This window comes from Toxoplasma gondii, chromosome II (assembly GCF_000006565.2).
Source record: "Toxoplasma gondii ME49 chromosome II, whole genome shotgun sequence".
NCBI lineage: Eukaryota > Apicomplexa > Conoidasida > Eucoccidiorida > Sarcocystidae > Toxoplasma > Toxoplasma gondii.
In genome coordinates, this window is record NC_031469.1 from 444953 (window position 1) to 471447 (window position 26495).

The 26495-nt window shown below is 52.5% G+C and overlaps 4 protein-coding genes across 4 annotated transcripts; 2 read left to right on the top strand and 2 right to left on the bottom strand.

The window, feature by feature from the left end:
* Positions 1-133: 133 nt before the first annotated feature.
* On the bottom strand, positions 134-3193 carry TGME49_221570 (pre-rRNA-processing protein, putative). Its single transcript, XM_018779927.1, has 2 exons — positions 1734-3193; positions 134-334 (listed from the first exon to the last, which is right to left on the bottom strand). The coding sequence occupies exons 1-2, from the start codon at positions 2725-2727 to the stop codon at positions 285-287; spliced, it is 1044 nt and encodes a 347-aa protein (XP_018638275.1). The 5' UTR covers positions 2728-3193; the 3' UTR covers positions 134-284.
* Positions 3194-6862: 3669 nt separating this feature from the next.
* On the top strand, positions 6863-20170 carry TGME49_221580 (ribosomal RNA large subunit methyltransferase J protein; the record flags this gene model as incomplete). The annotated part of the gene is made up of 9 exons (XM_018779928.1): positions 6863-8270; positions 9030-10367; positions 10819-11496; positions 12484-12504; positions 13287-13438; positions 14033-14118; positions 14494-14663; positions 16187-16272; positions 17143-20170. The coding sequence occupies 9 exons, from the start codon at positions 6863-6865 to the stop codon at positions 19744-19746; spliced, it is 6543 nt and encodes a 2180-aa protein (XP_018638276.1). The 3' UTR covers positions 19747-20170.
* Positions 20028-22039, bottom strand: TGME49_221585 (hypothetical protein). The gene is made up of 2 exons (XM_018779929.1): positions 21360-22039; positions 20028-20967 (listed from the first exon to the last, which is right to left on the bottom strand). The coding sequence occupies exons 1-2, from the start codon at positions 21447-21449 to the stop codon at positions 20749-20751; spliced, it is 309 nt and encodes a 102-aa protein (XP_018638277.1). The 5' UTR covers positions 21450-22039; the 3' UTR covers positions 20028-20748.
* On the top strand, positions 21307-26493 carry TGME49_221590 (dual specificity phosphatase, catalytic domain-containing protein). The gene is made up of 5 exons (XM_002369947.2): positions 21307-23202; positions 23537-23589; positions 24232-24292; positions 24728-24920; positions 25073-26493. The coding sequence occupies exons 1-5, from the start codon at positions 22594-22596 to the stop codon at positions 25225-25227; spliced, it is 1071 nt and encodes a 356-aa protein (XP_002369988.1). The 5' UTR covers positions 21307-22593; the 3' UTR covers positions 25228-26493.
* The last annotated feature ends 2 nt before the right edge of the window (positions 26494-26495 follow it).

Genomic DNA, 26495 nt, shown 5'->3' on the forward strand with positions numbered 1-26495 from the left:
ACTGTTGTCATGGCTGGAACGCAGTCGTCGAGACACAAAAACCCACACTACAGCGGGCTCCCTAGGTTTTTCAAGTGTAGCAGTAGAGGCCAGAAGGTGTCTTCGAAAGAACATAGTTGGCACCATCGTTGAGGTTTTAGTCGAAAAGGTGGTGCAGTGGGACGGATTCAAAACGCAACACCTCAAGAAGCCGGGTAACATGCGGGGAAACAACAGGTGTGCTTTTCCTTACGGATTAAATTGACAGTCCATTCCCCACGAAGTTGATGCCCGTAGCGCGTAGGCTATGTGCTTTTCACCTTGGTGCCGAGGTCCAGAGAGTAAAGCCTTTCTCCTGTCAACAGAGGAAGGAGGCAAATAAAGCGAAACGCTTGCTGGCTGCAACTAGGCATGACGTGAATAGAAGAGACAGCACACAACTCTACAAGCTAGATGGTGATATGGACATTTGGAGCGGGAAGAGCATTTGTGAGAAGAGTGAGGTGTGTCGAAAGCCCAGCCATTGTTTCTCTAATGCACAGAGGGACTCTGCTGATGGTCCCCCTTGCCGGTGGCAGGTCTCCGTGATACTGGACGGAAGGCAGGTGGTTATCAGTGGAAAAGACATCTTTGCACTGCCTGAATATGGTGGTCAAACTTGCAGTTCATCCTGTGTCACCCATAACTGTCTCATGCTATGCTCTGTGGCAATTTCGTAGTGGCATGAAATGACTTTGCTGTCACGAAGTGTCTTGGCTTCTACACTGTCAAACACGTTCAGTAGCGCCTCGGACGACCTTTCTACTGCACAACATGGCCACACCGCCCTTGTGCCTACCGGAAAGCTCTCTCCCGTCTTTTCCATAAGCCAGGGAAAATGCGCTCTCTCGATATCTCTCAAATATTTCCGGGAAACACACAGAATGAGGAACCACGATGTGTCCTTGTTCCCGGCCCTCAGATTTTCCACTTTGAAATCCCTTTTCTCTAGACCCCCATCACTTGTGGACTGTCCATTATGTCCATTAGACGCAATCCTGATGATTTACAGTCTGACTGAATGAGGGGTTTCCAGCCAAGCTTGCGTGCCCGAGGAAAGTAGTTCGAAAAAGGTGCTTTCGCGCAATGATACTTGCGCGTAAATCAGCGAAGGCCAAGACAGATATTCGCTTCGTGCCACAGCAAATTGTCGTTGATGAGCATCGGCGTTCTGTCAAGCAGCTGTACCCTGCTGGGGCGTCTTTTTACTCGCGGTCTCAAGCGGTTGTAAGTAATTAACGCAACGAGGGAGAAGCCGCAGACAGCATGTCACTTTGTTCACCTAGTTAATTCTGGAAATAAATGCTCTCGTTTGTTATGGTAGAAGTGAAATGGGAGATCTTGTGTATTGTGTGCCAGGGGAATTACCAAGCTGTACTAGTATACTGGTTGCGTAGCACCCTTCGGTGCCAGTAATCACCCAAGAGGAATCGGCTGCTGTAAGAACTCTCGCGGAGAGCCGGCATTCTCCAGTAACAGCAAACAGCCACAAAAACAACTTTGGTTTTTGTGAGAGAAAACCGCTGGACACGATGAGCATGTTATGCTTCGTGTAGGAAAACCAACATTGACAGAGAATGGAGGGACGGTTCCAGTGTTGAGAAAAAGAGCTCGAGAGGTTCTTGAGCTGCGCGGCCTGTTTCACAGCACGAACTGATCAAGCACAGCATCGCTGATGGCCCGGCTTCCACTTTTTAACGCTTGTGTCCGCTCACCCTTCAAGAAAGGCTGTTCCGGACTGCCTTTAGTCCCGGCGAAGCAACTATCTTTTGCCTTGCCAGAAGCACCTTTGGTTTTACGTGAAGCGGACAGCTGCGGCGTTCGCTTTTGCGGATCCTGCACACGAGACTTTTTCTTGAGATGTTTCCCCTCTTCTGTCTCTCCTTCTCGAGTTCCTTTTGCGCGTTCGGCTGCATCCAGCGAGAGAGGCTTATCGGAGTCTTCCTGTCTCTCTCCTTCTGCGTTTGTCCTCTTGCCTGCCCGCTTCTCCTCCATCTTGAGGAATCTCTTCTGTTCGTCGACCAACTCGAGGTAGAGCGAGTTCTGTCGCTTCACCTCGTTGAGTGCCGCGTTCAGCCGGGCTTCGCGGACGCGGTGTTTGTACACCTTCTCCTCGATGAGCTGTTGCCAGGAAAAGCCCTTGAGGTACGTGAGACACCAGAGGTCTTCTCGCCACCGGCTCTTCCGCTTCGCGCTTCCGATCGGCTGACCATTCAACAGACGAGAAACGCGACGTGCGACGCGCTTGTCGAGGAACTCGAGCCAGCCTGATGTCGGTACACCCGAAGACGCAGGTGTTGAGGAACGCCGATTCCGACGATGATCCCCCGCGCCGCTTTCGTCCTGGATGTGCAGGCGGCCGAGCTGACCAAATCTGTCGAAGTAGCGACGAAGTGCCGCCCTGTTCATTCGTGGCGGAATACGCGAAATGTACACGATGCCCGGCTCCCGTTTTCGCTTCTTTGTCACCAGCAGAGACGGTCCATCTCCAGAAGATGAAGAGGCAGAGTTCTTCCCATTCGTGTCCGAACGCTGCTTCTTCTCCGTTTTCCTCGCCGTAGCGCTCTCCACGGATCTCGCCTCAGAGGCATCCGACTGAGAAAGACCCACAACGAGGGGCTGCGTGTCTGTACTCATTGTGGGAACCTTTTTTCGCGAAACGTAGAAATGGTCATTCACATCCACCTTCTCCAGTCGAGGCACAGACATGCACGCACAGATACACAAAGAGCACGTGAATGACCGCCGCTTACATCTGTGCCTCGCCTTCCCGTTATTTGTCACGAGTTCGTTTAGGTCTACAGCCTTTCCGGTCCGAGGTCTTCCAAGAAGGGAAGCAAGGAAAGCGGAAAAAACACCGTGAACAGCAGTTGAGGCACTCGACAGAAAAGAGGAATTATGGTTGGACTGTGCCGGTGTGGACAGTGGGGAAAGACTCCGGGGCTTAGCAGAGAGTAGAATGCCGGTGTACAGTCCTGCGTTGAAGCGAAAAAAAGATCTTTTACGTGTTCATGTGAAGGGGAGATACGACATGCCGCTAGCTCCAGACGGAAGAGAATCACTTGTCAGCAGCCAACGGCAAACGAGGCAAACAATTCGGCGACCATGACACAGGCAGCACCTTGGGGAATGCGACGAATACACACAGTAAACAACTGAGCAAAAGGCGGAGAATGATACGGGAAACGTATCGTTGTAAGGCGTATCACGAGAAAATTTCCGGGAAGCTTGGCGCATGCGGTAGAAGTCACAGTGCTGTTACGCGACTGCTGCATGCGCGGTTTGTTGAACTAAAATGGGAAAATCTGCAAATTTTGTCATAATCTTTAGAATAGGAAATGGCTCACGCCGCCGAGAGGCGGCGTTTTCGTGCTGCAGTCCGTCGAGATCTTTGTCTTTTCCTGAAGGTTTCCTCTCTACTGCCCAACACAAGTGTTTAGGGTTTCCGTGCTCTTGCGAAGTCTTCGCGTTTGGCTTCCAGCATCGTGTATAACGCGCTTACTTCTCTCCCACCAACACACAGAGGAAAAACTTCCGTTATGTAGTGTCGTCTTGCACCGATTTCACAGCGGAAGGCGGTGTCATTTTCCGCACACAAGATTCTGTGTCGAACAGCGTATACTGACAGTGAAGCGTAAAAACGTCTCTGTTGCTTCTACGACCTGCTGCCGAACCTCATGTGGGGATATTCTTCTTGCTCTATGAAGGCGAGATCTTTCATCGCATGGGAAAAATCATTTGGGACCTGTACTTCACTAAAAATACTGAGGGTCGAAGATGGCATCAGTGTGAGCGGCTGGACTGTTGCTACTAGTCTCCACCGTAAGTTGAAACCAGATTTGCCAAGAGTAGAAGAACGGGACTGTGGCTGGCAACTTCTATAATTCTTGCAACGGCAAAAAGTATGTACCCGAGGAGCGTTTTCTGGATATGCCAGCTGGCGGTGAGTCAGCATGGCGTACTAGAATGGCCAACGTCATCTTGTGCTGTTTGCACGCGTGGACAGTCTTAACACTGCTTGCCGGATAAAAGTGTGAATACAGAAGTCTCTTGCCGAACCTGATAATCCTCTCTTTCTCCGAATGGAACTCGCCAGTGTCTGAGAGACTCTGATTGTCACCGTCAAAATGAAGCTGTTTTTTGACCAACAGTTTCATATGCGTTATAGGCAACTTTGTAGTTCATATCTTGAAACAGGCTGCCACCAGTGACGCACAAGAACAGCAAGCCACTACTTCCGTTATCGCTGGCTACTACTGGTGTGACCGTTTGACGATGTGATGTGAAAGGGAGCAAAATACACAATTTGAAAAAGGGGGGAAATCGTCTTGAATTCCAAGATCCCACATGAAACGTGGCACGCATTCAGACGCTGTGGAAAGCCTGAGCGACTCCTCGGCATGCAGAGAATTGGCGCGATACTGACGGGGCAAACGCACGAAAGAAGGGTGGATGCCATAGAATGCATTTCCGAGCCTTGCCCGAAGTGTTTTTCACTCATGGAGCGTAGGCTTGACAAAACACTATCCCGGGCTCTCTGTGCCTCTACTTCGAATGACGCTAGAGGTGTGCTTGTACCAACTTCAAATCCGGAGGTGTGCCCGAATGCAGGTAATGCCGACGTCAGGGCACCCCGAAAAAGCGTTCCTCAAAATTCTGTAGGCGCAAATTGTGGATGAAATGACAGTCTATAGCGGATCGTACCACAATCAAACTTTAAGCTCGTTTGGCCACTGATCGTCAATGAGGCAACGTTGTGCCTTTGACGGGCTGCGGCACTGCGCTTCCGCGTTAGCCGGAGATCAAGCGGATACACTTATGTTGGTTAAGCTTCCCCCGAGACAGCTGCTCCAACTCTCGCAAACGGGGCAACCGCAAAGCATTCCAGTTTTCTGGTGTGTATCATCCTAGCCGCGCTAATCCGACGCGGACTACACGCTTCTGGCTGCAGTCAGGAAAAAGCAAATGCTGAACAAGGCACAGAAGCCTTCGGACAACTAGGAGTAGCGTTCACACGATGCATAAACTGCCGAAGGAAGTACCGAAAATGGAGTTGCAGTTTCGATTCGTTGTCGGGACTCATGCGTGTGTCACGCAATCATCGTTCTCCACGGTAAATGTCAGAGCTGGTTGTCGCAAGGCCGGGACCAATTAGGATGCCCCCCGGGGGTGAGTTTTTCAGTAGTAGCTAGATATTTGTTGTAGCATTCGATGAACCTTTCGCACTGCACAGCGCAGCAAGCGAACATGATACCACGTTGGAGCGTACGGAGGATGTTGACCACGAAAAAATGCCAAAAAAGTGGCTCCTCCATGGCAGTCCAGTCACTGCAGTCTTTCTTTTCTTGTTGCAGGATAATGCAGCCCCCTCAGGTAGAACTGCCACAGTTTAAAGCGTGAGCGGAGCCTCGCACTAACAGGCAGTTCGCTCTTCTTCTCTGCTGTCAGTCAAGTGGCTCTCCACAGCAGCCGTATCCGTGAGGAAACCCGTCTGTGACGGGGCAAAGCTGCACAGTTGCTCGTCAGAGCGTCACCCACTCTGCCCACCTTCGCGCACTCTCGGCGTTTCTCGTGTGGAGCGGGTCATCGGGCTGGTGACTGTTTCTTTTCTTTGTCACATCAGACGCGTTTTAGTGTTCCATTTCCAAAGTTCCGCGTGGAACATTTCCAGTATTCAATTGACGGTCTCTGTTTTCTGAATTCCAGAGCTACAACTGGCATGAGTTGTACCCGATACGACAGCGGTGCTTCGCGAGCGCTGTTTCACTTTCGGAGGCATGCAGGTGTGCGTGTCTTTCGGCGGCAGCGGTGTTGGGCACGCTTGTTTTCTGGCCTAGAAACAGACGGGTGTGCGAGCGCTGTGACAAAAACGGAAATCGGCGATGCGTCATTCGTACTGCGGTGACTTCAACAAGAGGTGAAGAACAGAAACTGCGGACAGCTGGTCCCACAACGGTGTAAAGACACCCCAGGTGACCATTGAGTGAGTGCGCGTCTCTCGTCTCAGTGTGACTGGCACACTGCAAGTCATTTCAGTCCGTCCGCGGCGCGTCGAAAGCGTTTCCCGACTGCGGCACACGACTGGCAACGCCTTGTTTGCGTATGTTGTGTGTTTTTATTACCTGGTGTGCGGCGCCGGTTCTCGAAGCACAGGCTGCAGCTGGCACCCGCGTTCAATTGATGTGTTACAGGCAGGCTGTTTATTCGTACCAGCCGTCCGCACCACACTTTTGAGAGCAGCTGTCACGCATTCCGTTTTTCCCCTTCAACTGGAAAGCGCCGAGAGCCATATTACACACATTTCAAGCTGTTGGCTGGACCTCGGCCGCGTCACGCCTTTCCCTGGCAGTTTTCCCGCCCGTTTCTGCGCCAGTGACATCTTGTTGATCCGCCCCGGTGAAGTCGACAGCTGCTTTGATTTCGATTTCCCATCACCGACGCGTTGCCGTCGCGGCTTCCCTATGTCATCTTGGGTGTTCTTAAGTGACCAGATGTGAACATTTTTTCAGTTTCGTGTGCTTGCTCAGCTCGAGTGTTGTTTAGCCCGCCGCGGCATCCAGGGCGCCGGCAGTCGTCGAGGGTAACTGAGGCCAGGATCTCTCGGAAGACTGTCCTGCAGGCGTTCCCAAGTGAAGAATTCGTCGCAATCTTAATCCACCCTGCTTGCAAACTGCAAAAGCGGAACGTAGTCTCTCGTGGCCCGTCGACGATAATGGAAGGCAACACACCACAGTTGGATGAACAATTAGTCTCAACCAGTGAGAAGCCGGATTCTCCCGCCTCATGTGAGGTGTGGTCAGGGGCTTTTCTTTCGTCGCCTTCTCTCATTTCTTCGACATTACCAATGCAGAACAGTGTCATTCCGTTTGCTGGCACTCGGACTGGCGGCCGTCGTCCCCTGCACGCAGAGGATTGCGGGAGATACCGTGACCGTGAAGGAGGGTGCCGTGGTCTCTGCGAAAGCGACGGTACGGTCACCGAAAGATTCTCGTCGGGTTCAGCGACCAACATTGGCGTCGAATGCTGCGGCTCTACTTCCGGAACCGTTCCCTGTGTTTCGGACGACAGTGGAGCCTCAACAGAGCCCCATTTGGTCGAGCGCATGCCTTTCTCGTCTAAGAATGAAAGGAACAGCTTCACAGGGTCGGTTCCGGACTGGACTCAGCAGCCTTCCTGCGGTGAAATGAAGCGACTTTCTCGCGAGGCAGAGGCGCGTACGCGTGACGGTAATGACAGGCACGTACGAAGCTCTCACGGCCTGAAAGGCACATCGCGTTTGGAGTCGTCGATGGCCTTATTTGCATCTCGAGGCAACACAGCGAATGAGAACGGTATGCCTTTCTCCTCTGCCCGCCCGAACAGTGTGGCGAGTCATGCGGATCGCGGGACAGGGAGGAACGCGGGAGAGCATGGAAAGGACATCACGAACAATGGTGAGCGAGAGGAAGAGGAGGCAAGTGCTGCTAGAAGAGAAATGATGGAACAAATGCTCCAGGTGGAGGAAGGCGACACTGGCATGGCAGTCGGAGAAGAGCGCGCGAAGCTGCTGCACCGCCTTCTCATTGCGCCTCAGCTCGAGTTCTTCAAAATTCAAGTGGGAGCGGCCCCCCTGCCGCGATGGTCGTCGGAAGCGGCACTGCGCGAGAGCTCTCTGCGAGGAAAAGAACCAACAAAACACGGCAGGGATCCGGTCCTCTATGGAGGAGTAGGGCGGGGGACGCCTTTGTTGGAGGAGACGCTGGCGCGCCGTCGCTCCAGTCAGCATGGAGGACACGGGGAAGACGACGCTAAGGACGCTTTTGTCGCTGAGGCCAACACTGCGAGACTGGAGACAGAAGCCGCCCGGAGACTTGAGAAGGCAGAGTCAAACCGAGACCGACAGGAACACGCAGCTGTTCTGCGAGCTACGCATGGAGTCTTTTCTCGAAGAGAGGCATCGGCGGGACCCGCTTCACGTGCAACGTGTGAACAGAAAGACAGATCGAAAGAGGGTTCAGCTGTCGCTGTTGGGGGATCAGATAGTGTAGAGAAGGGGACGCGACGGGAAGACTGTGGAGCATCCTTCGGCGTCTTCAAAACTGACCACAGGGCTGAGACCTTAGGTTCGACTAACGAAAGGGAAGTCCGTGTGCAAGTTGGCGCCTCCACAGATTCCCAGCGCTTCCTTTCCGGTGTCTACTGTGACGCGGATGCTGTGCGTACGCTGTGGGCTAAGAAAACGCGTTTGGACTCCATTTTCGATGACGAAATGGGTGAGCATGTTTCCTTCTGTGTCCCGGTTTCCTTGCTGGCAGACTAACCCAGTGCACAGGCTTCGGGTGTTGAATGGAACGTCGGTGTGCGAGCTCAAGCAGAGTGGGTGGGGCGATCTGTGGAACCTCGTGGCTGTACACGCGCCTGCAGAACTCCGCAGTTCACGAGTATATGTTCCGCGAAGTCCATTGAAAATATGTATTCATTCATCTGTGCGGAGACAGGGGGACTCACACGAAGAGATGTAACATTATCGGCAAAGCCTTTCTCCAAGTTGTTCCACAGGAACTCACATTACATTGCCACTGTGGTCGCGTCTATATCGACGATGTTTATTTGCGTGGCCCCATATATATATATATATATATATATGTTTCAATGTAAATGTTCCTCGCTTGTACAGAGATAGAGCAGCTGTTTTTCTGATATGGTGGCATCCTACTTTTCGGGCTCTCCTTCTGACCTTTCTGCTCTTTTCGTTATTCCAGTTCTTGGTTAGTTGCATCCGAGTTTTCTGAGGGTGACCACTTTTGTCCCTAACTGAAAGATGGTAGGGTGCCCAGTCAGATCTTAGTTCGCAGCAGGCGATTTACTCGAGCAGAAGCTGTCTATTTGACTTGCGCTACACCCGTCTGAACACAAACGATGACCGAATTTAACGACGTGGTGCTGGATGTAATGGTACAAGCTGGCATGAACAGAAGAGAGTGGGGTTTTCGAGCATCTGTGGTACTCGTCTGTTGCGCTCTTGTTCTCAGACTGGCTGTATAGGGCTGCGCGCGACTTTGTCTTTCCTCGCGACGGATGGAGCAAGAAGCATTTGAATCGAGCAGGGGATAAGATTGAGGAGATCTGCGACGCTCTGGAAGTTCACTGTGGCCTTGCAAGCGACGAGGGTCGCCCCGAACATGTTGCGCATTTTCAGGTAGAAGGATCTCCTTCTTCAGTTGTGTCTCGGGACCTCGGGAGATCCTTGGAAACCGAGAACGACTGTGGCGCCACCCACGGAACGCATGCAACCACAGAGAAAGCGCCGGGGTTGCAGGTGCTCTCTCACGATCTCCAGCAGAAGCGGCGTGTCGCCGTCCTTCTGGGATGCTGTGCTTTGCCGGAGGGAACGCGCGACGGCGAGGCAGAGTTGGGAAGCGGAGCATACAGAGAGATGGCAAAAACGGAGGAAGAAGAAGCGAAGGCGAAGCCCGAAGGCGACACACGAGACGTGTGTGTCTCTGCAGATCAGCGGCGCTCGTCTGAAGAAGAGAGGAGCCTTCCATTCGAGAGATACGGTCCACGGGCGGCGCATGCGACCGTTGAAGAAGCGGTTACACCACACCACGAAACAGTTGAGACGGACAGGAAGGACACTGCGGTGACGTCTTCTCTGGATCCTAGCGGGGAAGGCGTTGAACCTCGAGAGAAAGTGTTAGAAGCATTTAAAACCGCAGACGCGTGTCTTTCTACAAGTGATCTGTGTGGACTGGCGTCGGGGTCAAGTTTGTCTGAAGGGTCCTGCGACTTCGCCGAAGAGTGCCGGCTCTCCATGCTTCACCAGGGAGTTCCGTGTTCGATTCGAGGTGGCGAGGAACGAGTGGAGAAGCGCGTTTATCCGTCTGAGAAGGGGGACAGTCTCCGCGTCTTTGTGGACATCTGTGGAGGTCCAGGGGCATGGAGTCTCTTCCTGCTGAGGCCCACGAAGGACCAGGCAGAGGTCGTCCTGCGAGGAGAGGGAGGCGCCTCGCGGCCTGTCTCTCTTGGTCTCTCTGCACCGGTCGGAGAAAATAGAGAAACGCGGGAAGAGAGAATGGGGGAACGTGCTGGAAAGGGGGTGTTGGACCACGACGGGCTCCGGAGCGACGCGGCCAGAGATGCAGTTGCCGCGGAGGCCACCAAAGGGGTAAAACAGACAAAAGCTGTCGCAGCAGAGAGAACTGGAGGTCCGGGGGTCTCTCAGACAGCACAGTCTGTCTCAGAGTCCACGTCTGTCCCTTCCGTTTGTGGGTTCGGCATGACGCTAGCGACCGGCGCTGCCGAGGCAGAAGGGCGAAAGGCGCGAACGCTCTGGTACCCTCAGCTAGCCAGCAACCCTCGATGGACAGGTAGGAAACAGAGAAAAAGCAGCCGCAGCAGAAGAAAAACTTCGAACGTCCTTTTTTGTGTGTCTTGCTTTCTGGATCTTGTGGCGCATATGCGTGCGTCTTCTCACCTGTGGGGAGAAGGGGGGTGGTGTGGGGATGTCGAGCAGATGTTTTTTTTTCTGCTTGATTTTTGAAAAAAGACAAACGGATCTGACTCAGAGCAGGAGCCTGTCAGGTGGTCTAGTGGTCCTCTGGCAGAGATGGTTCTCTTTCGTTCTCAGTGGACGTGAGGATTGGAGTCTGGTTTCACTTACATCTGAGAAAGTCTTCTGTGTTGGTTGAAAGTCTTTTTTCAGTGGATGCGGATGCGTATGTCGCCGAACAGGAGCGTGTGTTGACAGAGAGGCCCGACACTTGGGTTTCGCGAGCCTGGAAGCGCACTTCTCTTGTTTTCGTGTCTGGGTGTTCGCAGCGCTCTGGGGGGCAGATGGAACAGGAAATGTGTACAGGGCGAAGAATCTCGCTCACGGCAAGGAAGCGATTTCCAGGTGGGTCGCTGAAGCGGAGAAAACGCTACACAAGGATACTGTTGCTGCGTTCGCCTCCGGACGTGTAGGGTCTGTGGGGTCCGTGAAGCCCAGCAGAGGCTCTGAGCCGGAGACAGCAGAAAGCGCGGAGCCGCATGCCGTGTCTCTCGTGGAGGCGGCGGTCTCTGGGCGCGTTGGGCTCCAAAGTGAGTGCGAGACACACGCGGGCAGTGAGCATGTCCCTGAGAGAAGTGCATTTGCTCTCTCGGATGTCACAAAGAACGGGAAAGAAAGTGAACAGGCCGGGTCTCAGGCTTGGAGTCAGAGAAGTCTGTCGACCTCTGCGAGCTCGGACGCTTTCCACGATGGCTCTCTCGGCAACGCCTCGAACCGGCCTCCGGGGGCAGGTGTCTCCCTTTCTTCGCGCCCCGAGAAGGTTGGGTTCCAGGCGACCACGGGCACTGGAGCGGACCTGAAGGAGACACCGACAGGAGACGGAGACAAGACGGGTGAAGGGCGAGAAGGCGAACGAGAAGAGCACGGGACGGAGGACAAGGAAGCAGCGAGGTACCAAGGTGTCTCTCACGTGCGCCTCGTCGTGGCCGATGGAGGCTTCCACCTAGGTGAGCAGACGTTTTTGTTCATTCTCACTTGCATGCGAGGCAAGGGCAGCCCTTACACACGTTGGTTTGTCTTCTTCAGTGCGTTATAGTTGAGTTGTTTTCAACTTTTGTTTCCTGGTGTACGCATTGGGAGGGGTCCAGCCTCTCCTGTGGCTCTTTTTTCAGAACTTCAGGGGATGTGGGGGATGTAACATTAAAATGCTTCTTTGTGGTACATCTTCTCTTGCCGGTAATAGGTTTTATCATACTTTTGTTTACGTATCTTCCAAGTACGTGTAGGTGTGTTTTGCAAAGCCGTGCAGACGTAGGTTCTTCCGAGCTTCGTGATACATTGTTTTCGATATAAGTAAGACTCGAGAGGAGGTCTGTCGTTTAACCACTCCTGCAGGGACTCTGAATTATGTAGTTCCGGTTGTGAAGCCCCGAGGAGAGTGGACCTGTTGAAAGCATGCTAAAATGCGTGCATGGAATGGAGTCTTAAACACGACGTCGTCGGCTTCACCTCGTCTGCCTCTTTCCGTGACACAGCCAGACGCGCGCAGGGGCATGAGACCAGACAGCGCCTGTCGTTTTTTAATGCTTCCGTGGAGGTTCTCTTTTTCTGGTTGTAAGGGGATACCTGTTCATCTCTTGCTCCTGGAGTGGGTTTTCTTCTCACGGAACACCCTTTTCCAGTTTTTTTTTCGGCGTGTTGACGCGAGACGAGTCGCTGGCTCGATTGCTGCGAGGGTCTCCGTTTGTTACGAGGGCCCTTCCCTTTTTTCTTTTCTTTGCTAAGCTGGCCCGGGGGGCGTTGCGCCATCAGACGGATGAGCAGACACGAGAAATCGCGTTGTTTTACCATCCGGGGCCTGAAAAAATCAGGAGTTTTTACGTGCGTGTGTGCAGCCACGCCCGGCTGTTTGGAGACCGCGAACCGGCAAGACCGTCGGCTGTCGATTTTCTCATTTTGCGTTTTGCTGGCTTCCTGATTTTTTGCTTTCGCAGGCCTGCGGGCACGGACCACACGTCAGTTCTCTCCCTTTTCGCTCTCCCTGTGTCTCTTTCTTGTTTCTGTCTCGTCTGTCCTCTCTCGTCTTTGTTGCACCCATTTGTAGCCCCTCCGATCTCTCCATCGTCTCGCTTCTGTCTTCTTCCCGCCCTCTCTACCCTTTGTGATATGCCGCCGACGTTTTGTTTTCATCTCGGCTGCTGAGACTGTATGCGCGTGCTCGTTTTTCCTCTCTTCTGTTTCTGTCTCTCGCGCTTCTTGTGTGTGCATTCCCCGTTGTCTTCTTTCGGCACAACGGCCTCTTTGTGAATCCTCAATCCTTGGCTTCCAAGACGGTGTGGTAGCAGAGAAGTGGGTGCCTTTTTTCAGATTCACTGTAGATGCAATCGGGATCGCGTATGCAGCAGGCGTGAATGAGAGACTGGGGCTGAGAGAAAAAGACGAGAACCACAGAGGCTACACACTCCGGCGAATGATACATTTAGTGGGGGTACTTATTCAGTATAGGATCAGAGCATAGATGGGATTCCAGGGACCGCATTCCGCTTTGTGCAACCTTCAGCTCCCGCGGGATTTTAGATACAACGGGGAGAAGTGGTTTCACTCTGCTTCTCTCTGTTTCATTTTTGGGTCGTTTGCTTTCGCTGTGATCGCGAGCGACAACCGCGATCCACGGATTACGCCTAGTCAATGTACCCGATGTAGAATAACTCGACCTGTCGTAGCCTGTCGACCTCGAATACGTTTTCAGCTGTCTCAAGGGGTCCAGGGCTCGCTTCTTTGCTGTTGCTGCATGCAGCCATCGATGCAAAGACGGGACGCCACATTGAAAACTACCAGGAGCTTTTGTGCGCACGGCTTCTCCTCTCGGAGTTGCTGTTTGCCCTCATGTTGCTCGAAGAAGGCGGCAACTTTGTTTGCAAGATCTTCGACACTTTCACGCATTTCACGGTGAGTCTGGCCTTCTTTGGCTTCCCAACAGAGTCACGAAGCTGGGCTCGGGGCTCGACACAAGCGTCCCAAACGCTCCGCGTCTGCAATTCTACTGTATCGATTCTGGGTGTTCTGTTCGTTCAGCTTCCACCCGGTGTATTATCTTGAATATGCCGTGGTACCCGGATGCTCGGTTGCCTCGCATTACTGCTGATTATGTGGCTTTTCTGCTTCAAACTGAAATAGAGATGACAAGGCGTTGCTGTCGCATTGTCAGCTAAAAGTTCAGAATTTTTCGTTTTGGGAAGAGCCCCCACACATATCTTCACTTTTTCTGAGGAGTCGTGCATGCGCTGAGACTTCTGCTTGCGTTAAGAGTTCACGCGGCACCGCCGGCGTGTCTGACCTCTACTTTGCTGAAGTAACAGCGTTGTCCTTTCTCTGTTTCTGCTTCGCATTTGCGTGTGTCTGCTTTCTCTGCTTGCTTCTTTCTGTGTATCTCTCCCCGTCTTCGGTTGTGCCTTTCTCTCAGCTTAGGGCGGGTGTCCAAGGCGTTTCTTTTTTCTGAGTCCGGTCGTTGTTTCTCATTTTTCTGGGTGTCGCGTCGCGCAGGCCAGCTTGGTGTACATCGTCGGGCGCCTCTTTGAGGACTGCGCCATCCTAAAGCCGATCCGCAGTCGAGCGGCCAACAGCGAAAGGTACTGTGTTTTCTCCGTTCTTCTTCCTCATAGAGAACGAAGCGTTCTCCGTGCGAGAGTCCGAGAGCCGCTGGCCAATGGAACTTTTTCGCAGACAGCACGGCGGGGGTTGCGTCACAAGGACATGGGCTTATGCACCCGAGAATATCGCTCTAAGTCGACTCTCGTTTCCACCAAGTGGGGACATATAGCTGGGAACTCGTCGTCCTGCGAGGAGTTTCCCGTTGTCACGCGCGTGAAACGCAGAGCTGCACTGTTCTCGGCAACATCCGCGCCGTGCGAACACAGCGGCGTCTCGAAGGCGGTGCCGAGTTTGCTCTCTCGGTGGAAACAGCGGTGGTTTCAATGCGAGACCGTGCGTGTCGTTTGCTACAGATATCTGGTGGGCCTGCGACTCAAGGATCGCTCGTCGGTGGAGTTTCAACGGCTGTTCGATGTCGTCCGGAGTGTGCATGGGATGTGGGAAAGAGAAGGCGAAAGCGGTGACAAACTGACAGAAGACGAGTCGCCGGAGGCCCTTCTCCCTGTCGAGTTCGTGACGTCAGGTAAGTAACTCGCTCGAGTCCACAGAGAGATGTTTAAAATGCAACTGGGGTGTAGGCGACTCCGTTTGCGGTGGAAAACAGAAGCTCTGCGATCAACCACACGTTGAGAACAAACGCTTTCTCGTTGTTAGACGGTGGGGTTCTCTTTCTCCGTCGAGCATTCGTGTGTCTTCTCTGTCTGGCCGGTCGGCCTCTGTGGGTTCGAGCGTGATGAGAGTGGAACCTGTATTACTTTCATGTTGAGTGTTTATTTACCGTAAAGTGCATTCTTGCAAAAACCGTTTTTGGTCGTATACGGTCAAACACCCCAATCCAGCGACTGCAGGTAAACAGTCCAAGCAACTGTTGGTCAACTGCACAGGGATCCGCATCTCTTTCAGCGTTTAATAGTAATTTTGTTTATGATCATTTAGAGGGTGCATTTTAGCTGTTTCAAAGCACGAATCGAGGCGAAATGAGAATTCACGACGCAATGATTTAATCAAGCAATCCAATAGTTCCTTTGATGTCATTTTCACTTTTTTCACTGTCGAGAGATGGGACGGGCTTCTCGATGTCGATGTGGATATCCTTGGTTCTGGTGTTCTTCATTTCATTTTCCTTGCGTATTCATACACCGCGAAAACGCTCTCTCATTACAGATGTATCGGTACGTTGTACAGCTTTGAGTAAATTCAAAGAGGTACACTGTGTAAGCGAGGTCTCTGTTCCCCGAATCGAAGTTATGTTGTGCTACCAGCGCACTTCCATGACGACAAGTTCCGCAGATAGGGTTCCAGTTGAACACAAAGATCATTAGGGGACCATTTGTAGGCTTTGCTATACGTGTTTTACGCATCTGCTATACTTGCATTTGAGTGAGTCTAGCGACTCCGCAGATGTTGATTCTGCGCTTGAACTTCCCCCTTCCATTCACTTTTAGCTTTGTGAGGAAAGCCGGCAGATGTCGGAATCGAGTTTTTTCGATCTCTCTCCGTTTTCATCGCTGCAATGGCTCTGGAAAAAGGACCTCGAAAAGGAGACAGACGCGTCTGTGCTTCGGTATTTGTCTCTTGGTGTTTTGAAGAGTTAAAGATGCATGGAAGACATGGTTCATCAAAAGCTTTGTTCAGAATAGAACTGCGAGGGAATGCGCGGTATAGCCATACCTGCAGGGTTTCTAGAACGATTTAGATGTTCATGAAAGCCATGCAAAACCATTATGGTGAAACGACTCAAAAGCAGGAGAGAATGCCTTCACTCGTCGCTGAGACCTGGAACGTTTTTGTCTACCGGATGTGCAAGGTCGAAGTCTCTAATTTTTCAACTCTTCAATGAATAACGTTGATTCGATCTTTAGCTCATCTTACACGTACTCTTGTATCAATTTTCTCAAACGGACCTTTCACCTGCAGCTGTGGGGAACGTAACAAGCCTCTAGGCAAGGACCGTAGGAGACTGCGGTGTCGTCAACGGGACATGATCCGCCTGTTAGCAAGTATCAGGCAGTGGTCGCTTGTCCTCGTCTGTGGTTTGTGCATCAGACGAAGTCTTCGTCAAGAGCCTGAGACACGCATGCCGCTTCCTGTGCAAGAAGCAGAGCTTGGCCCTCGATCTCATTTATCGCAAGGTGAGAGACTGTGGAGACACTGGAGACAGACGGTCCCCACCGTTATGTTGTCCAGGCGAGTTGTTTTTTCTGAGGCGTATGCATGTTTGCGCTGTACGGGCATCTCCCAGCCTAACGCGCGACGATCTCTGTGGTCGGCAACGCGAGAGTCAATCACAGGTGTGTTCGAGAGGCAGTCTTTCTTTAGGAGGCATGACGGTCAACCTCATTCTTGGAGATAAATCGACGGTGTCGCCGTTTCGCCTCCCGTTTTGTCTCGTTTTCTATCAAGGGAAAAGTCTCCCCTTTCCTTGGAACCAGGACCGTTTCCGTCTTGTCTTGTTTCGAGGTTTTCATGGTGCGGCGAGGCGTGCTGTTCTTTTCTCTGCATGATTTCCGAGGTATGCAGTGACTTCGGACGTGCGGTGGATATGTGCATGTGCAGATTGCATCCAACCTTTCTCGAGACATACAGAATATAATTCGAAGACAATATCCAACGACCGTGAAGATACTATTTCAGTCGTTTCCCTCGTCTTTTTTGTACCTGGTTTAGCTTCAAAGAGACAGCTTGTCTTGCAGATGCAGCTCATCCAAACCGTGTTTCCTTTCGCCTCCATGCGTTCTTGCGACTCCCAAAGCATCTACTTTCAGCTTACGTTTCCACCTATGCGTTTTTGTTATACATTATAAAAGAGCGATTGAGTACATATCAAAAAGGGAAAGTATCTTGCTTTTCGATTTCTAGAAAAAAACGACCACTTCCGATGGTTCGCTACGTCGGTCTCTGACCTCCGTGGTCACTGGCTGCCTCCGGGTATATATTCGGTACACCGAATTCTCCATGTTTGTACGCGTTTGTTGTCTGTTTTCCGTTCGTTTTCCGCGCAGTATGTATGCCTGAAAGCGTCCCCTCAGTTCTCCGCAGTCCTCAAATCGAACGCCGACTGGGGGTTCCGCGTCCCGCGTTTACTCAGCTCTCCGCGAGTGACTTGTCGGCCTTCTCCTGGGGGCCCCATGAGGCGGTCTGGGCCTGGCCTGCGAGGCTCGCGAGTCTCTCAAAGTGGCAACCTGTTCGTCTCTTCGGCGCATGCAGCGAGTCGTTCCCGGGGCGGCGCAGCGGCCTTGCAGACGGTGCAACACCAGAGTGGTGGTGGGGGCGTTGGTGCGGCTCCGGCGTCGGTCTTGGCGGGGACCGGCGGGGGCTTTTCCGCGTCTTCAGAGGGCTCTGAAGCTGCTCCATGGGTCGGCAAAAACGTAAGAGACTCTCGGTGGACTAACCAGCAGCGAGGGATGCCTTACGGGATTTCGAGGGCAGAAAGACGTCGAGGAAGTGGAGAGACCTTTGAGAGCTGGGAGGTTGTGGAAGCCTCAGGGGACGCGGCGCCAGCTGCGCGTCGGGTGGCGTTCGATGAGGGGACGACGGCTCAAGCGTCTTTGCGGTGTGGAGCCTCGTTGTCGGGAACTTACGCCAGGGAAGAGACAGACAGAGACTCGCGATCGGGGACAGAGATAGAGGCGACGGACGCCGTTTGCAAGTATGCCGACGGGGCGTCGGTTTCCAGCTGCGGCGCACATCACCGAGTAAGGCCCGACAAAGGAAATAACAGAAGCGGATCGACTCACGGTGGGAGGTGTGAGGGCGCGGTAGAGGGACGCGGAGGTGAGGCGTTCAAGAAGACGGCAGAAGAGATGTACGCAGAACGCATGCAGCAGCTGCAAAGGCACCACGAACAGAGATTGCAATACCAAGTGTCGGCGGAGTCCTCAGGACGAGGTGGGGGCCATTACGGGCCGAGCGCCACTCAGAGGGAGAAGCGTGATCTCCCGTCGTTCAGCAGTCAAGGACAGCAAGAGCGTGGTTTCGCGGAATTCCAGCGCAACTCGGAGGCAAATCTAATGTCACCGTACACAAAACGAGAGTGTCTCGAGCAGACCCCGGTCACTCTGGCAACACGGCGAGACCTGAGCGACAGCAGGGAAGCGGAGGACGACGACAAAACGGGGAAGCGCTTCAGTCTGCCGCAGCGGTTCGTTGGCCAAGCGCCTGCCTCTGGAGTCCCCTTGGGCGCGTTGCATGTGGGGGGCTCGCGTGGCTTCCCGACTTTGCGTGAAGAAAGCGCGGGCGGGCTGCGCGAAGCGGTTTTCGTTGAGTCGGAGAACAACGTCGTGTTTGCCTCACCTTTACCGTCGGGAGCATCTTCTGTCCCGTCGGAGTTCTCCGCACCGCCAGTCGGGACCCCCGAGCTGCTTGCTCACCGCCAGAACATGCGATTGCTGGCCTCTTATGCGAATCATCCTTCTACTTCCGGGGCCTCTTCTTCCCCTTCAGACCACTCCCCGCAGAACCTCTCCGCGACGCTGCTCGCCGCGTTGGCTCCTCTCACCAACAATTTACGTGCGCCTCAAATTCCTGTGGGTACTCGCTCACCAGCACTTGCCGGGGGCACATGTGTCTCACAAGACAAGACCGAACAGATGTGTAGTTCTTCGGCGGTACAAAGTACCCCAGCGCCCATGACGGTGGCGCGCGGCCGTCGACCGAGTTTAGCTCTGATGAAAGAGAGGTACACACCTGAGGGTATCGTTGGCAGGGAATCAGGAAAGCAGAGTTTTGCCCAGGCGCATGCGTCACCGCCATTTTATTCTCCGACAGGTGTGGAAGCTTCAGGACCTCTTCTCGCGTTCCAGGATCTGTCCTCTACACATTTGTCGCGTTTCCCGCCGTCGACTTTCGGGTCGGCAGCGCATCCTCGAGGTGTGTGTACAGCGTATTTGGCCAGTGCAGCGCAGCAGCTGTCTTCGCAGCCAGCTTTCGGGGATAGTCGGGAAACGCCGCCCGGAACCTTGTGCAGTTCGGATCCTTCAGCAGCGGTTAGGGCCGTGGAGACGGTGTCTCGTCTCGCGCAGTTAAGCAGAAAAGCGCTTGCTGAGCTGGTGACCAGAGACGACATGCAGCAGTGGATTAAGGCGCTTCGCTTACTTCAGGAGAAGTCCCAGGAACAGCGGCAACAGGGGCTTGCAGAGGGCGTGCAGCCGTCACTTCCAGGTTCGACGGTTACTGCTTGTCGTCGATCGTCTCAGTCAGAAGCGAAAGAAGGAGCGCAAGAGGTGGCGAGCACATGCACCGCAGCGGGGGATCACGAGGGCGGGCAGAACTTTGGAGAAAACTGGATGGAAGGTTGCTGGGGATCGAATCGGAGGGAGCAAGGGGGCGGTGAACCTGTGCAAACTGGCGAGAGAGGCGGGGAACGGAGAGTTGTCCAGGGAGAACGGCACGACTTCCTCGGTGGGGAGAATTTCACTTCAGGAGGAAACGGACGCGAGACTCGCCGCGGGACGGAAGGCTCTCGTGGTCAAGCAGGCGCGCGAGGGGCAGGCGCGAAACGCGGCGGGAATCGACACACCGGCAAAGGAAAGGGAAAGGGGAGACGAGGAGGTTTGTGGGACATGATGGATGACGATATCATGGATATAAATACGTGGACTATGTGAGGACAGCAGGGATAGAAGAGGGTGCCACTGCATGCGTGTGCCCTGGAGAATCCCGCGCATGTCGACGATTTGGGTGACCGGAGAAGTGGAAAACTTTCCATCTAGGTTGCCAAGAGGGATGCGAACTCACGGATGCACGATTCGGAGATGTGTGTGTGTGTTGTTGACTCTTCAAACGGCGGAGGTCGTCAGGCGCCTCGGTTGTGTTTACGGGCTGCAAACGTCTTCTGTCTTTGCAGAAGAAATATACGGGGAGTTTTCTGAACTTTCCCTGTCCAGCCTCGGTTGAAACACACAGGATACGGGGCGCATAGCTTTTGCCCGTATTCAAGAAACGGTGAAGGCGTACCCTTTGAGACGAATCATCGCGAGGAAACTGTCTTTTCGGGGACCGGTGGACGACGAACTGAGTTGCGTTTTGCGGTTAATTCCAGTGGAGTTCCAGAACGTCAAACAAGCCGGTCCATACGCTCGGAAAGAACAAAGAATTAACCAGCGGGAGAGGCGTTCTGGTAAAAGGTGCCGAGGACAGAAATCGTGCCGGCGCGGTACGCACTACCGAACGTATTTCCGTGTTCCCTGGGAGTGGTTGTTCGTGGGCATCATTGTCTAAGAAGGCACAAATTGTTCGTAGCTTTCCGTCGCCAAAAAGCGGTACTCTCAACGCCAGAAACTGTCCAAATGACAGCCAGGAGATCTACGTCAGCAGTGAGGTAGTTTCACGGCAACTACGAGTAATTTGGATGATATTATGTCACTCTTATCGGTAATTCTATGCGGGTACAAGTCGAGAAAACCTACGGTTGCAGGTCGTTTAGGGAGGCAAGACTCCGTCGCGATTTTGACCTGACTCGAGTCTGACCTCAGTGTGTCCTTTTTTCCTTTCCCTGGCTAGTCGTTTCCGGGTTCGTATCTGCAACGAGAAGATGTCATGGAAACATTTTTATTTTTCTTCAAGGGCTGTTCATCTTATGTAATTCCACAGCTTCGAGGGAGCCGCGTTTAGGTCCAAAAAGTCGTTGTGTCGCCGAGTAAAATGTGACGTGAGGACGTAAAGGGGTAGGCCCTGCTGAATTCCCAAGGTTGTGGGTTGTGTGTTACGTGTGCTTGTCCGTGTTTGGTGCGTTTTTGATACGGCCCCTGAAAACCCAATTCATGCCTCGATTGCATTGTTCGGGCTGGTGTGAACGGGCCGCGATTCCGAAGAAAGCAAGCGCAAGTCTGTGAGGAAAAAAACAGGAGATAGAGGGTTGCACCGCAGTGAGGAGAGTTAATCGGCTTGCTGCAATGCACATACAAGTTTGCACGTGTCTTTTGCGAACGGATTCGAGTACTAGGTGTACGTGCTTAGACGGAGCTAGTGTGAATTCGTAAACCGTATTCGGCTTCTTCACCAGAAACAGAAAAAGGAGATGTGCGCTGCATTCTTGGAGGGTGAGTGTGCACTCTATGTGATTTCACGATTGCACGAAAACACCGTTTTCACATTTCTGCAACCCCTAAACGTCTCGTTGCGTTACCTGCAGTGCAACTAGCAGCGCGTTTGTAGGCCTCTCACACGATACAGTCGTTCTGAGCACGAAAAAACCGAGGGCTTCGCGTATTTCCCTCACCTCCGCGAGACACCGCACCAGGGGTGAACGGCTCGTCAACGTCGCATAGTTGTTTACGTCCGACATATTCTTGATGTCAACGGACTGCATGAATGTCCTGTTCCAGTATGTTTGAACGAAAGTGTCGCACGGCTTGGCTTACGGAAACGGGGTCCAGCAAAAGATTCCGGTTGCACACGTTATCTACACAAGACCTGTAGCATACGCCACCACAGAGACTTCCCTACAACTCCCGTAATGAGTGATGCGGTCCACGGGATGCGATAAATAGTGCTGCGTGGTCGAGGCTGTTCGCAAGGTTCAGCGAAAGGCGGGGAAGTGGGAAGAGAGTCAATCGTCTCTGGTTCTGCACAGGCACAATGCGAGCCGTAGTGTGGACCTGTTCTTCCGTACTTCATCAAAGTGACATAGCTGTCTCAATGTGACAAATTCTGACTACCTTGTTTATGAGAATTCGTGATATCGACAGGTTGTCTCGTGTGAGATTCCTGTAAATGGCTAATAAAAGAGGGTGTGACAACATCAGTCACAAACACGGCGACTCTACCGCGTCGCATCCGGTGAGATGTCGCTGTTGGCCTACTGCCTCAAAGCAAATCACTTCTGCGATCCGACGTACGTAAACGAAGGAAGGAGAAATTCACAGCGTTGCGCATGTTGGTAGCCTGATACTTTGGGGACGCTCGACGGCGGTTTCCACCTCCAGTGAGCGTTCGACCGTTGAAGATAACGCACTCCCGTCGAGGCATCAACTGAAAGGAAGACGGCAACATATTCGCGACGAATTCGGTGCATGCCTTCTAACTGGTTGTGTCTCTCCTCCCGTTCGTTAATACACTATGCTTGCCTCGGCCGAATGTTCTCAATCCCCCGCGGCCGCAGAACTGTTTCAAAATAGAGAGACGAGACTAGAGCTGCGCGTCTCTTTTTGAGGCCGACCCGGTGTCATTTTTTTACAAGGGGATTATGAAGTCGTGATTACAGCCTTTTTTTGACAAAGAGCTAAGGTCGCTGCTATGGTAATAAGAACGAAAACCGTGTAAAGTGACCGGCGTTTCATCCTCCCTCTTGCGCTGACACAAAGTGACGCGGTGATCCAGCTTGATTGAGTGACCTCTTCTTATTGTGCCTCTCTTTCAATTCATGCAAAAGCGTTCCCACGTCTGTACAGCCGTATCTGCATTCTGTTTTTGTGTCCCAGCCTGCTTCAAGCCAGTCAGTTGTGTAACGGTAAATGGAGGTGGCCGTTTCTTCCTCGGGACCTTCTTCCCTCCGCCCTGTCTCGGTCTACCACGGTGGAGCAAGCGGGTCTGAGGATAAGAAACTGTGGATCTGGCTACCGTACATTTCTGCATTATCGCGCAACGGCTTCGGCACCTCGAATAATTCGCAGTTGGCATCCCGCGGCTCTCTGCGCCCCTCCGTGGCGTCAATGCAGAGTGCTTCTTCTGCCGTTGGAGGTTCACTACCAGGAGTATCTTCGTCGGTGAACACATCCGCGGATGAGACGTGGGAAACAGTACGCAATATGGTTGTTGGAAGGCCAGTGACTCTTCAGTCCGCGGAGCGAATCCGAGCAGGGTCAGCACCCGCTAGCAGTCTCATGCCGAAGTGTCCCACAGACATCTATCCTCCGGGTTTGGTACCCACTCTGACGAAAGGTAGCCTTTTTGTGGGGTCCCTGAAGCACGCACTCGACGAGAACCTTCTCCTAAAATTCAACGTGAAACTCGTTGTTACAGTTGCGTGGCCATACGGAAGTTGGCCGCTTCAACAGCGCGTGCTCTATTCTCGTCTTGGGATCAGCCACATCAACCACCCTCTCTTGGATTCTCCGTCCCAGGTGAGCTCAGCACACAGAAGTCGGTAACGTTGTGACCGTGGCGGACGGAGGCACACGCGACAGGGTGGAAACGGTGCGTTTGGTTAGACTTCACTTTTAGGAGGTAAAACCGCTTGACGTGGGCTCGCTAGCGGCTCGAGACAAATTTTGCACATGGACTCATGCAAACGGACTTCCCTGTGAAATGAGACAGTGAACCGAGGATTGTAATGCGTTCTTTCAAGCCCAACTTGCTCGTGAATAACGTCTTCAGTGTTAGTCTGGCAAGGATGTTGTACCGAATGAGATTGTGAACTCACGCTTGCTGGGATTGGGTTCGCTGCGTTTTTGTTAGGAGCTCGACTTTTCCCGCCTCTCATTGGCACGTATTCACTCATACCTCGCCAGGTAAGTGGGCATCGACTGTATACCGCAATTCCTTGTTGGGTTTTCTTCTGTTCATTCATGGCCCAAATTTCAGGTTTCCGTCACGAAGTTGATAGGTTTTTCCCCTCATCAGAGCAGATGTGTACCTCCGGTTTCACCTGCAGGAACTACGATAAGCAGTTGCTTACTGGTGGACACAGGGAAATTGAATATGGACTCTGCCAGTGATGGTGTTAATCCTTTTCTATTAATCGTTCCCGCGGTCAATTTATAACATTCCCCGCATACGTTGTAGCACTTCTGCGTAAGACAGAACCACTACTGGCTCGTCTTCCGTGTCATGCCCGTGAAATCGTCGTTGTACTGTCGCATAGGAGTTGCTTTTTCTTTATCGAGTGACTAGACGCGATTCATCTGTGAGGCGTGGCATTTTAGCGAGTGATGTTGCACTTTTACACACATGCATGCAACTCACCCTTTTTAACCAAATGTGTGTATATGCGCGGGCACACGCATATGATGGCATTAGTACGTTGTGTGTATTAAAACGGGTTGTGAGTTATTGACGCGGCCCCCAACTGGGATGTGAAGGTGAAATTTTCGAGTGCGGCAAGCATTTTGAATGTGTTGCTCTTGTTTTTGCGCCGACTGCATCTCTTGCAGGGGAGTGACAGTGTTAGTTCACTGTGAAAAGGGCATCTCTCGGTCTGTCTCCCTCTGTGCGGTGAGCGAAGATCTGTTACAGCTTCCAAATCAACACCGTTCGAAGCCTTCTGCTCTTCTTATGTGTAATAACTATCTACGTTAAGCTTTTTGCACTGCGAATAACTTGTATGCCTTGCCTGAAGAATACACTTGTTAAGGCAGAAAAGCAGGTAATCTGGTCAGCAGTGGCACATGACGACAGCATATGCTGGACTCGGGTTCTTCCTTTCAATTGGAGAGGCACAGATGTGAGAACATACTGGCACATTGATGTGATTCGAGTACGTGTGGCTTTGTAGTGTCCTCAGAGTCCAGTTTGATCGAATAGGCATTCAAAACCTCGGAACACAGCTGGTGGACTTCCAATGTGACAACGCGTTTGAATAATTTCTTTTCGACGTATGGCCTGTTGTATGGCAACAAATGGATTTCATGCGTGCGATTTTCATGGCAGGCATATCTCATCGTTTATCATGGGCACACAACCATGTCTGCGTTGGAGGCAATTCGTAAATATCGCCCCATTGCGCGGCCGAATCCCGGGTTTTTTGTGCAACTCCAACGACTAGAAAGCAATCATCACACGGTGACAGCGTCTTTTCAAAACAGCTCTAACTCGCCATCAAGGCGCTCCCCTTCGAGAGTCGGTACGGAATTATCTAGTGGACGCTGATTCGGGATCTGTGGTGGGAAAAGCACATATCCCTATGGCAGGAATAGAGGTCGTCTAACGGTTATCAGTGTATACACCTTTCGTACTTATGTGTTTGCTTTGTGTCTCTTCTTCATTTGCCCATAGACTGGCCCCACTTCCACTGCTTCCCCACCTTCTCCTTCCCCTGTCGTCCTGAAGGGTCCTGTGTTGGGTCCAAGGAGGAGCGTATAATGTTGATGCGTCAGGGAACAAAAGAGAAGGTGTTGCAGAGCGGTAAACGGGCAGAGATGGAGTTGTGAACGGTGACGTATGAGGGTCCAGCATCGATACACTCAATGAGAGACTGGCACTGAGCACGGCATGGAACTGCCGCTTCAGACTATGCAATTATTTGCTGGTCACCAGTCGAAGCACTTGCTGGCCTCTGGTGAGTCTCCGGTGGATGCGATCGGCAGACGAATGCGAAGAAGACGGTGCTTCAAGCACGCGACATCCCGCGCAAGATGGTCCAGACACCGTGTGCTTCAGTGGCAATTCAGGTTTAAAAAGTACCGATCTTCAGATGTATAGCGCTGCACCGGAGTAATCCATGTATCGACGTCGTGCGACACTGCTAGCAGGAAAGGCAGTCGTATTCGCCAGCAAGTGCATCTCGTAACTCGTTGTGAACAGGTGGTTAAGTGTGACGTCCATGAGAAATTGACACCATTTTTGCATTCTCGCCTTAGTTTTAGGTCGCAACTTCGATTCTATATGCAAGAATTTTCCCATAGCAACGGTCACAGTGTGCCCGTCGAGTTCTGAGTGTCTTAACCCCGACGAGTTTAGTGTGGTACACGGGGCCGCCATGTCGGGGTATAGACCTACGGATCCTTAGCTGAAAAAATAGAAAAGACGACGGTGTGCGTGTGTGTTGGCAGTTGAGCAGGTGGTTGTCGTTGCATATGCGCTGACTTATGCGCCGAATGGTCAATGCGATGGGCCGGTGTCACTCGTTAATCCGTCTTTTGTGAAGCGGTCCAGAATTAAGCAGAACTTTGTGTAAAGGATTTTGATAGTCGTCACCGCCGCCTATACACTGTAGGTATTTTTGTCCAGGCTTGTCGGTTCCGTAGGTTTCCCAATGAGGTGTTTCTAGCGTGAGAACTGCGTTCCAGTCGTGTTGCTTCACTTGGATATGCCCCCCAACCACTGCCCGAGCAAAGTGCTGCTTGTCACGTGCGGTGGAAGCGTTTTTTCTCGAAAGGTAGATTGTCGTCGTTGTAAGGACCTGTTTTCGAGATTTTAGTGTTACGGGTTCAATTTTAGCGACTTTCGAAAGACAAGCTCGCACAGGCTTCGCAGTGTGCGTGCAAACCGCGTTTCACGTGAAAAACCACGGGTAACAGGAGGAACAATGTAACGGCCCTGTGCACCATCTCACAACACAACACAGACACTCATTTGTTTCTCCTCAAATGCAGGGTTTTGCTGTCCTTGATGTCTCCCGTGTTTAGATTACGCGGTTACAAAAGACCTAGAATAAAGGAGTGTCTGACTAAGTCACGCGTGGATTCACTGCAAGAGC

What these genes read in the sequence shown, in the direction of transcription:
- TGME49_221570 (XM_018779927.1), bottom strand. Translation starts at nt 2,727, where the DNA reads ATGTCTGTGCCTCGACTGGAGAAGGTGGATGTGAATGACCATTTCTAC. An exon ending in GGAACAGCCTTTCTTGAAGG is followed by an intron (nt 335 to 1,733) that starts GTGAGCGGACAC and finishes CTCTGTTGACAG; the next exon opens with GAGAAAGGCTTTACTCTCTG.
- TGME49_221585 (XM_018779929.1), bottom strand. Translation starts at nt 21,449, where the DNA reads ATGCAGTCCGTTGACATCAAGAATATGTCGGACGTAAACAACTATGCG. An exon ending in TGGTGCGGTGTCTCGCGGAG is followed by an intron (nt 20,968 to 21,359) that starts GTGAGGGAAATA and finishes TTTTCCTCACAG; the next exon opens with ACTTGCGCTTGCTTTCTTCG.
- TGME49_221590 (XM_002369947.2), top strand. Translation starts at nt 22,594, where the DNA reads ATGGAGGTGGCCGTTTCTTCCTCGGGACCTTCTTCCCTCCGCCCTGTC. An exon ending in GGTCTGTCTCCCTCTGTGCG is followed by an intron (nt 24,293 to 24,727) that starts GTGAGCGAAGAT and finishes TTTTCATGGCAG; the next exon opens with GCATATCTCATCGTTTATCA. An exon ending in GCGCTCCCCTTCGAGAGTCG is followed by an intron (nt 24,921 to 25,072) that starts GTACGGAATTAT and finishes ATTTGCCCATAG; the next exon opens with ACTGGCCCCACTTCCACTGC.